At 41.9% G+C, this 14,530-nt stretch overlaps 1 protein-coding gene across 3 annotated transcripts in view; it reads right to left on the bottom strand.

Moving 5' to 3' along the window:
- ZNF827 (zinc finger protein 827) overlaps nt 1-14,530 on the bottom strand; it is a 154,035-nt gene that overhangs the window by 5,248 nt on the left and 134,257 nt on the right. For all 3 annotated transcript variants that reach the window (XM_089525729.1, XM_089525731.1, XM_089525730.1), the window contains 4 exons: nt 10,806-10,977; nt 7,953-8,119; nt 5,623-5,814; nt 5,346-5,523 (listed from right to left, as the gene is read on the bottom strand). In XM_089525729.1, the coding sequence (XP_089381855.1) occupies nt 5,346-5,523; nt 5,623-5,814; nt 7,953-8,119; nt 10,806-10,977 (709 nt within the window). The remainder of the gene's footprint in view (nt 1-5,345; nt 5,524-5,622; nt 5,815-7,952; nt 8,120-10,805; nt 10,978-14,530) is intronic.

Raw genomic sequence — 14,530 nt, 5'->3', positions numbered from 1 at the left:
TATTTCTGCAGTGCAGATCAGACCCTAGTCCAGGACTACCAAGAAAACATTTTAACCAGTTTAGCTAATACAAGTACCAAAGAGAATAAGGACAGGATGCTTACCTGTAACTGTAGTTCTTCGAGTGGTCATCTGTGTTCCACACAAATGGGTTTCCTGCGCCTGTGCAGAGACATTCAGAACCTTCTAGAATCACTAGGGAAGACTTTTTGTGGTAGCTCTGCCCACCCTATATATATTCCTAGAGTTCCCCCTCAGTTCCAATTGGACGCTGCAAGCAGCATAATGAGGGAACATGTGCAAGAGCATGACGTGAACTGAGGGGAGGATGGGCGGGTTTGGGAAGTCTCGACAATAGCTTAGTTTGGCCTTGGATGCTCAACAAGCCAAGAAGAGTCCAACGGAGTTAACCTATAGAGGTTATCAATCTTCTTGGAGGTCGAAGGGATGGTAGCTGTGGCAATTCTAGAGCATTTGGCAATATGAGCCATGGATGGAAGAAGTCTGATGCAGGGGTAGGAACCTTGCATTGAATCAGTTCATAAATGGAAGTTCAGAGTTGGGGTGTACCACTTCCAAGTCCAATGCGTTCATCATTCAAAAACTCGTTCTGAGAAGGAACGGACATCATAAGTCGGAGAGGCAGACTCATGTACCATAATAGCATCAGAAGGGGATTGAACAGAGATTCGGGTCGACGATGATTCTGAATAAGGCAAAACAGCATGTGCAGAGTGTGGGAGCACCAGCAGAGGTATGTCAGCTAAAGACTGATGTGGTGGGATGGGTGGTGCTTGTCATTCACTTTGTGCTGAAGCTGATGGTGGAGGCCTCAAGGATGGGGCTGACTGAAGAACCACCGAACCTGTAGGAGAGCCTCAAGGACCCTTAGAAACCTCATAGACATAGTGCTGGAGGTGGTATCCTGGGTCAACAAACATATATTAAAGGCTGAACTCACAAACTTCATGGGCCTCGATAGGTCAGCCATAAAGGCCGGCATTAGGGTGGAGTGGGGGTGTGGTGTCTGCACAACACATGCCCTGACTCTGCCCCCATGCTGGTGTGATGCCGTGTGCCCTATCACAGGCAGGCAGCATCACGGCGCTTCTCTGGTACTGTGTCCAGATGACACAGTGCCAAAGGAGCGCAGAAAAGCTGTGGCGCCAGCGGCTATGGCACCCTTTCCACAGCGCAGAAAGGAGACACTTTTTGCAGCTCTTTTTTGCGCTGTGGAAAGGCCAGATCAGGGCTGTGGCATGTAGTAGCTGCGGTCTTGATCTGGTGCCTGAAAGGGGCAGCCTGTTTAGCCCCTATGTCATGATGGACTTGGTCTGGGCTCCGGGTACATTCAATGTTGGTACCGACATGGGATCTAAGGTTGGATCCATGTCAACTATCGGTGCAGAGGCAAAAAATCAGCCTCAGAATGGTATACTGGAGAAGCTGAGAGGTAATCATGGACTTGAGCTTGTGGAGAGAGGCCTGGTGGACAAGTGAGGCGAGAGGGGCCTTTGAGGAGACCGTCGTGCAAGAGAGTCCACCAATTCGCCTTTAGAGATCAAAGCAACCTGAGCCTCAACAAGTTGAAGTGAAGGTACAGAAGATGCAGGTTTATCACAAGGCTGCTCATCTGACCTGGTCACCCTCTTAGCAGAGGAATGGGACAAAGAATGTTTATGTTTCTTTTTCTTGTCTGCCTTCTCTCCTTTCTCACTGGCCTTTTTAGAAGGCTTGGAAGTAGCCTCGGTTACAGCCGATGAGGATTTCCAGGGGATTCTTGAGTTTAGCAGCTTCTGTTGAGTGTCGATGATTGCATTTGGATCGATGCTTTGCCAATGATGGAGGAGCTCGGGCAAGCAACATTAGTCTGATGGGCAGACTCTGTTGTTGAAAGCTTTCTATGAGGTGGAGATGGTGGAGGGACTGAGACAGTAGCAGGCAGGGGCACATGAGGCTTCAAGGCCCTCTCATACAATAACGACTGCAGGTGGGAGAGCTGATTTTTTCTGACCTAAGGGGTAAAAGCCCTGCAGTGGGTGCCGGTTTGCATGTTATGCCCCTCACCCAGGAGTGTGTTTACCTTGCCATGGGATTTTTGCGCCACATTTTTCACATCTCTTAAAGTACATAGACTGAGAGGCCATATTACCTATCCGAGATCAAATCCATGAAGATCAAACATGTGCAAATCACAAAGCAGAGAATAGCCAAGGTCAAACCGAGTCAAAAGCCAGAAAAAAACTCTATGCCAATGCCAAAATCCAAAAGAAAGCCAAAATCCAAAGCCAAAATCGAGATCAAAAGCCACTATAATTTGAATTGAAGAGCGATTCTAAGAATCACTTCCTTTAATGCTGCTAGTGCGACAGACAAAAAGGAACTGAGAGAAAAGAACGAGAATGCTAGGGTATATATGGTGGATGTAGCTACCACCAAAAAGTCTTCACTAACGATTCTAGAAGGTTTCAAATGTCTCTGTGCAGGTGCAGGAAACCCATTTGTGTGATTCACAGAGACCACGATGAAGAAGAATATAGCACACTTGGGCTTGAATCCTATTAATTAATCCCAACTAGAAGAGGCCCCCTAAAATCAAATTTTGAATGATAAGTCAACAAATAAGCAAATGCCATGAATTCAGTGGGTCTACTCCAGTTGGTATCAATAAAGAGGATTCAAGTCTCGGTTTAGTATGAAACCTCTAAAATTTTTGCTGCCTGCAGTAGAGCCCACATGTCAAGGCACTTGTTAAGGTCAGAACTTTAAAAAGACTGGTTCAGGGCTGGTGCAAGACACTGTTGCTGTTGGGTTTTCTTTTTTTTCTCCATCCAGTTTCCCCTTTAAAAAATATCTGTAACCACCTCCTCTACCTCTACTAACTCTCTTTGCCTTTTAATTTGCTACTGTTTGTTGCTGTAACAGATGCATAGACAATCCCCTGACTTCTGGGATAATGTTGCTTCATACATGAAGAGGAAAGGGGTCCTTCCTTTGTGAGGCACCGCTGGTGCGGGGCCCCAGATGCACTATTGCCATTTTGCTGCAAATGTGGCAATCTGAGGCAATAACACCCACAATCCTCTCAGCTTGCATGTCCAAAGGTGACACTGGCTGGGGAATTCCAAGGCCTGTAGACCCCAAATGTAACTTTTCGAAACTCTGAGCTTAAATTAAAAGACTTTCCTTTCAAAGTCAAGTTTTAAACAGCACTTGCTTATCTTGCTGCTATCACAGCCACCCTCAAAGCAAGTCATGGGGTTACTGCTCATAACAGCCCCCAAGAAGAGTCACCGGTCACTCTTCTGCAGTGTCAAATATTACTTAAAATTCAATTTAAAATTATTTGTTTTTGTTGACACAGCAAAAGCAGCGGCTACATGAAGCAGGTACAGGGCTGCAGAGGAGTATTTGAGTGATCCTCTGTACTTCCTGAACTGCTGACTTAGCTGTAGGGTTCAATGCAGCCCATGAAAAGGGCTACACCATTCACCATTCAGGCCCCAGTATTTTCTTCCCTTTATCAACCAAAGCAGGTTGCCTCATCCTGACCATGGCCACTTATGGGCTTGTAAAGACATGAAATGGCAAGTGGTCTTATCACTACAGCGACAAATGCATACAGATACCTTTGAGATGGATCATTCTGGTCAGTTTTGTCTATTATAGTTTAATGAGGCACCCTGGTATTAATCCAGCCCCCTGTCTTCTTCCATTCTCCATTGCACTTGACAGACAGGTATGTTTACATGCAAGTGATACACATGCATGCTCCAGGTTTCTAACCCTGCTAATTATAAGCAGCATTTTGTTCTCCATGTCTTGGACCAAAGCACTGTTAAGAATGACTGCATCTGAATCATAGAAGCATAGAATTAGAAGAGACCACAAGGGCCATCCAGTCTAACCCCCTGCCATGCAGAAACCCACAATCAAAGTTGATTCACTTGCATACTTATCAATGAACTGTACAAGATTCTTTTTGGATAGGGTGAGGATTTGCTGTTAGGTACTTCTGTTAAGTATGTGTGTATTACAATACACATATTTTTTTTTTCAGAGCTGTGATTCAGAGTACTGTAAGATGCACACATATTTTTTGTATCAGAGTAAGATACACACACATTTTTTCAGAGCTGTGAGCAATCCAAAGTTGTAAGAATCTCAAATGTTTTCAGAAATAAAAAAAAATCTTAAAATATGAAGCAGTTCTCGATATTTCACCCACAAAGGTGGGTTTCATTATTTGAACTATTTCAACTGCTTATGTAAGGCATTGTTAATTTATAGTGCAGGAATGAATCGACCATAGTCATACAGAAGTTATATTTGAGATTCCGTTGGGTTTTTTAAAAACACATTCAAAGGAATAAGGCTCTGCTTCCATGGGGGGTGCTTAGAAAAGTTACTTTTTGGACCATAAATCCTCAAACCCTAAGCAGCATCTCAACTGTAAATTTGCTAAATTTTGCTTCTACAATAAAGCTGCATCTGCACTGCAGGAATAATCCAATTGACACCACTTTAACTGCCATGGCTCAATGCTATGGAATTCTGGAGATTTGTGAGACATTTAGCCTTCTCTATCAGAGAGCTTTGGAACCTCACCAAACTACACTTTCCAGAACACAGTATTGAGCCATGACAGTTAAAGTGGTGTTCAATCTGAATTATTTCTGCAATGAGGACTCAGCCTAAAAGGCTGCTGGAAGTTGAAGACCTCCCTTTCTTTCACTGGATTCTCTACTCTACAGCTGAAAAGTAGGTTCACTAGCTGAGATGTAGGTTCTATGAGGCACCAGAAAGCAGGAAGTAGCAGTGGGATCTCCCAGTTTACTTCCCCTATTCTTCTGATGGCCCCCTCCTCCAAAAGGAAAGAGCATATTAGCATGTTCATATCAACTGTTTTCAGGGACAGATAGAGATTTTTTTTTCCATTTTCAGGTTTGTTTGGGTTTTTTTTTGGTAATCAGGATATTTTGGACTACATTTTGTTTCTAGGTCATGGAAAAGCAAACTAAGAATTTTGTAAGCCTGCAAGTAAGTCCCATTCAGGCCTGACTGTCCCTCCCTAAAATACATAGAAATTTCTGCAAGCATAACTTTATGCATCCAACTGCTACTTGCAGTGACCCTTCCCTCTGGTTCCTGTTCAGTACAGGATTCAGGTCACTTGCAAGAAGAGGTTTGTTGATCTGCGAGAGTTAAAGATGATCACTAGAATCAATCCACCTGGTTTTGACTTCCCAGACAGAGAGGGTTCCCATACAACCTCCCCACTACCACATTTTTATCTCCACTGAAATGCTTAACACAGTAAAAGTTTGTGTACTTGCTTTCCTTACTTGAGCCCACCGGTGGGGACAGTGTGGCATTTCTTGTGCTCCAGTAATTGCTCAGGAGTCTTCATAAATTTGTGGCACACATCACATTCAAACATCCGTGTGATCAGGTGGATTTGCAAATGGCGTTCAAACATATTTTTTGTTTTGCAGACAAAGTTACAGAAAACACATTCAAAACCTGTAAGAGGAAACCACAGACACTATTACCGAAGTCCCACACCAAAGCCTTGAGTTAAGTGAATGGGGTGACTTGGTATCCATTTCGCCAACATTTTACCTTTCTCTGATTTTTCCTCCGCATTTAATATGGTCTGCGTACCAGGCACTACAGAAATAACTAGCAGGTTGTTTGGACCCTTGGGTTTGGGGCTGGTCTCTGCATCTTCTTTACTGTTGGCATAATCACTAAGTGCTGACAGGGAAGAAGAAGAAGGACTGTTTGAATCACTGGGTGTCTTCCTCTCGTCACCTACAGAGAAAACCAACCAAACCAAACAAAACAAAATCATTAACTTGCTTATTAATAGCAGCACTGTCACAATAAATTCATGCCCAGCCCACACAGTAAAATCCATTTTTAGAAATCTTTTTTATGATGTTGCATGCTTATCTCCACCCATATTATGCAGTGCTTATCTAGCTCATATGATCTACCTAGATGATTTTTTTTTTGTCACACAGAGATGTACCTCATTCTCCAGATATGGCAACAGTTATGTATATAGCTTGATAAAGTTGCCTGGACTAGAGAAACTTGTTTGTACAGCCAGGGATTTTGGGAATTTTGCTCCAAAAAGTTACTTTCCCAAGTTCTGATCGTGTACAGGCATATGTCCTTGGTTATAACTGAAACAGGGGCTCAGTGTTTTTCATATGATCCCTGCATCCAAGGTGCAGGTTTCAAGAGCCTGTCTCTGCAATAAAACCTTTGTCTTTACACCTTGAGGCTGAACAAGTTTTCCAGCATTTACAGACATAGCTGTATTAGTCTGAAATATCAGTATACAATGGGCTCTTGTAGCACCTTTGAGACTAACTGAAAGAAAGATGTTTCAGCATAAGCTTTCATAGACTTGGTATACTTCCTCAGATGCATGCAATCTGTCTCTGTGCACCTGCCAAGGGAGCACAGAATGTAGGCTGCTTAGGCTAATCTGTGTGACACATATATCTAGAATTTTGTATTTGAGAAGAAGGCTTGCACAAGATGGCCAATGACTGGCACCAACCATACAGTTCTGTTTTACCTGGTGTAATTTTTTTTAGCGTCTGCATGCCTTAAAAGCAATGCCTGTTTCTGTAGTCAGAAAAAGGCCGACTGATACCTGCCAAGTTGTTATCTTCTATACTATTCTAATCACACTGCATATTTTTACATCATTTCATCCCTTACAGAAGAAAGCCCAACACAGGCTCCTCCTTATTCTTCCACTGTTTTGTACCAGGGCAGAGGACACTAACTGGGGGCCCGTTCACACTGAATGTTAACCTGGGCTCCAAACTGGTTTAAATTGGTGTAGTTCTCACTTGAGTCAGTTCACACTTGCACTGGGGTTTTCTGATCTGGATTGGGCACAGTGCAAATCCCCCTTAACCCGGTTTTTTTTTTTTTTTTTGCGGTTTTTGCAGGGGCTGCCAATGGGAACTCAAAAGTCGATCCCATCCGGTGCATTCCGCTGCCTCTGATCTTTCTGCCCTTCCTCCTCTTCCTCTGCCCCGCCGCCTCCAATCTTCCTCCCCTTTCCCCCCCTCCTGCCAGGATCGTGGCATTTTATTCCATTGCCAGTGTGAACAGAATAAGGGGGAAATGCCACAATAGTGGAAAATACATGCCACAGAGAGATTCGATAGTGGCAAATCATGGAAATAACCCGGTTTCCACACCAGGTTATTTCTGAGCGTGAATGGGCCCTGGGTAAAGCTTCTCATTGTTTCCTTGCCTTTCTTCAGTTCCCATCCGATGTTAATATGCAGTATATCACTTCTGTGTGATCAAAACAGTTGGGAAAGAATCTAGCATGGCTTGGTGTGGTAAAGAAGAGCCTGCAATTCATCACTATTGCTATTTGTGAAGATGTGCAAAGCTCCTGAAGTTATTCTTGCACAAGGATATAAAGTCACTTAACCCCTATTTGCAAAAGATATCTGGGAGGATTCCTTCAGTATGTTCTACAACACAGTTGCAAATGCAGTCACACATAGAAAGTGTAAAGAGTTAGTCAATGCCAGATTCTAGCAATTTCTTCCATAACGGAAAAAATTAACACTTGGAAACTCTCTGCACAGCCGCTTCTGGCATTTAACGCTGAACAAAAAAGGAAACTGAGTGATAAACGATGCCTTTTTAAAACATGACATGTGCTGGAATTCAGTTTGGCCCTAATCAACCATCTCTGCAAGTTTAGTGCCAGTAGTATGCTGCCATGGTAAGGTCCAATTGCTATGGCACCATTTTGTTGCAGAGTTTGGAATTATTTGTTTTTTGGGTGAGTGGCTGGGACAATCTGGCAATTGTAGTCCAAAATGCAACTTTCCAAATCTGTGCCTCAGCAGAGATGACAGAAATCATAAGAGGAGACAAACCCAGGCTTAGACAGAGGTGATCACCTGCATGCTTGGTGGTGACATGAACCTTCATCTCTGACTCTTCCATGGTCACAAAATCACAGGCTGTGCAGCAAATAGAAAACATCCACTGTTCTTTATCCACATGAAGCGACATATGACTGACAAACTGGACATTCATCTCAGTTTCAAATCCACACACATGACAACTGGAGGCAAGAGAAAGTTAGAAAAAAATTAAGAAGTATGTGCCTATTGAACCTCATTGTGGCAAAGATGAACATTGCTTCCCTCTTCTAAACCTGGCCAGCTTCTGATTTTGCAAACTTTGTCTTCTCTGTGCTGTTCAAATTGCACTGGGATACTCTTTTGTCTGCTGAACTGCTTGTGAACTGACAGCCATGCCAAGCTGATTAAGGGCAGGCACAAGGCAAACTCCCAAACACGCTATAATGATGCTAAATAATCATAAAGTTAATTAAAAACTACAGGTTCCAGATGCTGCACATCACCTAGCTATTTCCTTTGGGCAATAAGATGGGCTGCAGCTTTGCCAAGATGTTTAGTCAGGCTGCTATGTGGACAAACGGAGAGCTTGCTGCACACTTCATGAACAGCTCCCAAGCTTTGGATAGAATCCCATGTCAGGTTGGGTTCTCGTGCAGAAATGTCTGGCATTCTCAACACAAGCATGCCAAAATGGGCCCAGGGATTCCTTTTGCCTGACTGGGCAAAAGCACTAATCGGCTATGCAAACACAAGTGCTACTGAGGGACATTTTGCAATCGGCTTGCAGTCATGCTAGTGTTGACAGCCATGGAAAAACTGGCCTTTATAAGCCAGAGATTGCTTGAGAACTAAAGTATTAAAGGAACAACCTCAAGAACCTGTTCAGTCTGTTAGTGAGACTTCTTGCTGTGCATCCCATGGTAGCCTTATGACGCTGAGAGAAACAATTTCACAATCATGATGGAAAGATGGTACTGCCCACTTATTAGAAAAGTTTTTTTAGAAAGGTTACTTTTTAGGAGTCTTCAAATGGGAGTTATAGCCGTAAAAATAACCTTTCTAAGATCAGATTTTAAATGTATACTGAAGGCAGATTAAATTAGAACTTTAAAATTTAAGATATCAGTTTTTATTGCTTCTGCTGTTTTTCATTGATCTGGAATTAAGTTTCTAAAATTTTGCTTATTTTAAATTATTGTAAGCCACTTAAGCTGACTTTTACTTAGAAAACAGGGCTGGCCTAAGTATATATGACTACATGAATGTAGGTATGTAAACACATATAAATAAAACTGATTTTTTACAATCTTTCAAGTGTTTTAAGGAATTACTTTTAAAGTCATGTCAAAATACTGAAACCTACATGTACATTCAAGTCAAGTTCCTCTATATGAACTTCTGATTTTCCTGACTAGATATCACACACAATTACTCCTGCGGCAGCCACTTGGAAACATGCAGACAGATCCTCAGGCCAATTCTGGGGATATAGCTGCTGGCTAAGAAGATTTATACACTTCACTGTGCCACTGCACCCTGTGCTGGGTGGTCTGAAGTGGTCTGATTTGCTATATAAACAGAATATATATATGGCGTGTAGCTACATTCAGGGTCCAATATGATTTGGACTCCAAGCCATCTCTGTGCATAGGGCCCTTTCACAGGTGGAAGCAGACAAATAGATAAAGTTGTGAAGCCATCCAGGAGAAATGGTGGGTAGCTGTTCTTGTCTGTTACAGACAAATGGCAAATTGTAGCTTGCTATATCTTGTTTCCGCCTATGTTTCATAAGGTTTTTACAAGACGGCAAACTGAGACAAGTATCTATGTTGATGTTTGACTCAACCCGTTTTTAGGTGGCCAAATAGGTGCCTTCACAGCAGAGCTGGCTCTACCATTGTGCACAGTGAGACAACTGTTTCAGGTGGCAAGTGTTGAGGGCGAGTAGCAGAAGCTTCTTGGCAGTTCCATGTGAGCCTCTCCAGCCATCTACCAATTTTAGACATCACAGCTGTGTATGCCATATTGCCTGGCCTTGCATCCTTTTCGCCTTGCTACTGTTATCAGGGACGTAGCTAGGATTTTAGGAAGGGGGGGGGGTCCAGACTAAGTGCCACCATTATAATGGGGCTTGGGTGCAGCGACGCAGCAGCACACACCATTCATTTTTCTAATGGAAGGGGGGGGGTCCGGACCCCAAGAACCCCCCCCCCAGCTACGTCCCTGCTGTTATCATTGGGTGTAGGAAAGGACTCTTATGCCACTGGCAGTATTGAAGTAAGATTCATCTGCTGGGATAGTTGGCTCCTGTATGAGGAAGAAGGAGGTGGCCACCATCATGTCTTTCATTCAAGCAGAAAAATATCTTTGGCCAACCTTAGGCTGCATTTTTTCTAAACCAATCTCCTATATAATAAGCCCAGTATTGTCTAACAGTAATTCTAGAAATGTACAAGCAGATAAGTTGCAGAGATGGGAAAAGTTAGTGTTTCACACTACACCTCCCAGGATTCCAGAGCCAGAGGACATGCTGACTGGGAATTCTGGAAGTTGTAGTAAATATAGTACACAGAGGGGAATACAGGGATAATTTTGGACATGCAACAAGTTGGCAGTGGAATTTCTGAGCTGAAACAGAAAGGGAGGGAATAATCTATCCCTTCCATTCTTGAGGTTTTTATAGCTATGGTGGCCTACCGCAGAATTCTCATTGCTCTGACTTTGGTCATTGCTGAGGTGAAATGAAGGAAATCCAACTGCTCCTGATAGAGTCTCCCGCAGAAGCAAAGACAGCCGTGCTTGTCTTTTGTTTTTAATAATAAAAGGAAGGCAGAAAAAGTCAGCTGGAGCCTGGTCTCTGGGCTTGGCTTCCCACTGGGTCCTCACCTGTAGTAATAAGGGTGCTTCTTTCCATCACTGCCTTCGGAAGTGACAGCGCTGACAATGTCCTCAGTGTCTGTACTCACCAGCTTCACGGAATGGACAGTCAGGTGCTGGTTCAGGTTAGCACGGCACTTAGCAGCATATGGGCACAAATGGCATTTGTATTTTCTCTCTTCTGAAAAAGAACATTTAAATACTTTGAGCTGGGAGGTCAGAGAGTGTTAACCAATCACTTTGGTGTCCCAATCACTGAGGATCAGGCAGTGTGAGGAGAAATCTTCAGTACAATTCAGAACTTGAAAAAGTCCCCTTTCAACTACAATCCCCATCCAAACGTCATGCTGGTTGAGGGGGTGGGAATTTTAATCCAAAATAACTTTTACCAGCTCTATTAGTATTTGTGAAGAACTAACACATATTTTAGAGCTTTCCACAACACAGATGCATAAGGGCAAAAAAGAGAGCTCATCGCTCCCTTCAGCAGCATGTAGATTCTACTAGCATTTTTCTAAAAATGTAATGGTAACTTCCTACATGTCTGTCTCTCTGGATTATGTAGATCACCTCAGAGAAAATAAGTCTAGTAAACATGAAAAAAGACAGGGTTAAAATATCATTGCTAATATACAGATGCATGTATCTGATATTATTTTTCAAATCATGCTCATCCATCAGAATAATTAATGCTAAACACAATCCAGTTCAAGCTAAGCAATTTTGAGCCTCCATTATTTCAACCAAAGTGTTAAACAGACACTTGCATCTCTCCCACCAATACTGAAAGGGTTTTAAAATCCTTTATGTAGACTAGGACATGCTTATTTCATTAAGCAGCCAAAAAACTCTGACTGTTCTTGGCATTCTATCACCTGTCACTAAATTCATGGAACTACAGATTGCAGTGAGTACAGAGGAAGAGATGCCTTTTATCCAACCAAATTCTTGTTCAGTTATTTCTCTTGGTGCATGAAAGGGTTCAACCCAGTTTAATAATAAAACACCTATTTCACCAAGAGAGATCATTTCCTCTATCACAAGATTTTCCAAACACCTTGACTTTAAGCACAGTAATAGAATTAAATGTAAATTAGCAAATATAGAACAGTCGCCAGTCTGAGTACAAGGCAGTTTAGGTGCCTGTAATAAATGTTACACTTGAATACCAATTCATTTCTGATGTCCAACTTATTTATAGAAGTGTCATGCTACATCAAGTATTTCTGTGACTGCTAGTTTTTGATTGTTTTGAAACAATGCCCACAATACTGAGATGGAAGCAAGGTTATCATCCTTCATCCTAATAAGGGTGAAGATGGATAGATAAGTGACAAAAAGAGAGTTCACACCACATCCTTCAGCCTCTGGGTGAGCCTGCCTTTATAAATGCAATAGGCATAGATGAGCATTTAATTTCAGGTTTGTTTGTTTTTTTAAAAAATAGAATTGATAAAAGAAATTCCAGTAGCCCCAGCTAGTATAGCCAGTTGATCTTGTGAATAGCAGTCCATAAAGTAACTTTTCCAAGCTCTGGTTGAGCTGCCAAATTTTAAAGAGGAAAGTGTTGAAAAATGCAAAACAGGGTTTTCTTGGTGACCTCCAAATATTTTCCAAGCTGTGATCATTCGTCTTTCTAAGAACACAAATGCTTCCATTTCTCAATTCCCATGAAACTCAGACTAAACTAACCACCCAATTCTAAAACTTAAAAATCATTACAACTATTAATCTGTGCCACCAAATTGGTAGCATTCATAGAAATGGCCTTGCTTTTTTTTTAGAGTCTGTAATCTGAAAGCCAGTAAAACTCTCCGAGTTTATATTTTAGCATGCATGTTCCACAATGGAGCTCCCTTAGGATGACAGCATGGCCTTAAAACAATAGACTTAAATTAGTACAAACTCAAATATATCAAGGTTTCATCGAAAAAAAATTAAAAGTTTTTTTTATTTCAGCATGCAACATAAACAGTAAAGTTATCTCTCTGATTTAAAATGATGGAGCCATACTAAAATATGACATCAGTTTAAGCACTAAGAATGAGGCATTACTTCAGAACAAGTCCTTCAGAAGCCAGAATCTTGTTGCTATACTATGCTGGCATTAACTATATCAGTGTAGATGGGAAATGGCCATGGCAGCCATGAAAAATGAAAGGTACTAGAGAAATAGGTTTCTTAGAGCCAGCAGATTCTGGCTGTCATCCTGGTAGAGACATCCACATGCATTTCCCCCTTACTTGTGTGGATGACCTTTTTGGGGTGTTTCAAGAGTTGCTATTCCCTTCTCTTTCTGCAGTATCCAAAGCCCATCACCCTTACTGAAAAGCCTCCAAAGCTTCCCCAGACAGCCATTCCATGCTTTGTGGAGGGCAGACAGGATTGCACAAGTGCATGGTTACATCCCCATAGTAAGTTGCAAAATGATATCAGCACTGAGATCAACTAGGATCTTCCAGGGGGTCTCAGTGCTGCTGTAATCATTTTGCATCTGGCTGCAGTTTTGTAGCCAGATGCTTCTGCAATCCTGTCTGTTCAGCATGAAACATGGAATGGCCATGCAGAGTGGCTTCAGAGGTTTTTCAATAAGTCAGGGGTAGCGGTGATGGTATAGGGCTCAGGCTAGAGTAAGTTTACACCAAGCTATGCCATACAGGATTGTAACCATCTTTATGTTACTGTACAATGCTGGAAAAAGTGCAACTGCTAGAGTAGTGCAGCAACAGGATTCCACTCAGAATCTTTCATCAAGCACCTGGTCATGGTCTACATCTGTTGTGGGGTTTGTTAGTTTTTGCTTATAACTGCTTTGAGACAAAAAGCATTTTTGTGCAGGTTTGTAAAGAGGTAACAGTTCAATTACTTGACATCACCAGTAAATCTCCTCAGTTCCCTTACTAAAAGAAATACTGCCAGTTATTTTTCTTGATATTGTTTTTGTTTGTATTTCAGTATGACCACAGCAATGTACTGTGCATACACTTTGATTGGCTCCTGCATATTTTGAACTGCTTTTCTATACTAATTTTGTTTAGGAATCTGGTTCAGAACCACTGAGCCAGATATCCTATGGGGAAAGGAAAACTGGGAAGGAATACATTGTTCAGACTTTCTTATAAACATAAGTTATAGATTATTAGGAGTTATTTGTCATATGCTTTATTTTTACAAGACATGATCAGACATCTATATACAAAAATTGCTGTGGCACATGGTGAGGACCTTCATTCAACATCTAGCAGCATGCACACACAATGCTCTGCACCACATATCAGACTGTGCTAGTGCAACATACTGATACTGATAATATTTCTAAGAAGGAACTGAACCCTTTGCACATAATGAAGGATAAACAGAACCCAGATATTTTGTTTTCCTGTAAGGGCATCCATACTATTTATCCTGATGCTTGGAAGGGCATTTCTGGACCAGCTTTTTGGCCAAATTCTTTTCGTTTTCTAGATCACTGACTAGGACACTGGATATTTCATAAGCCAATTATTGCTTTATAACATTGATCAGTAGTTTTCTAAAAAGGTATTATGAGAAAATAACTGAAGAAAGGAAGGATCAGCACCTCCATAACCTGCACTGGTTTTTCTATTGCAACTTATGTAATATTCCATTACACAGTGTTTCCCCAAGAGTTTGGAAAAGTTATGTTATGCACTGCAAACCCCAGAATCCTCCATGCTCCTTGGCTACAGAGATTGTTGAATTATCATCCAAAA

Source organism: Sceloporus occidentalis, unplaced genomic scaffold (genome assembly GCF_023333645.1).
Source record: "Sceloporus occidentalis isolate IW3139 unplaced genomic scaffold, rSceOcc1.0.p SCAF_5, whole genome shotgun sequence".
NCBI classification, from domain to species: domain Eukaryota; kingdom Metazoa; phylum Chordata; class Lepidosauria; order Squamata; family Phrynosomatidae; genus Sceloporus; species Sceloporus occidentalis.
This window is presented reverse-complemented; position numbering and strand designations above follow the sequence as displayed.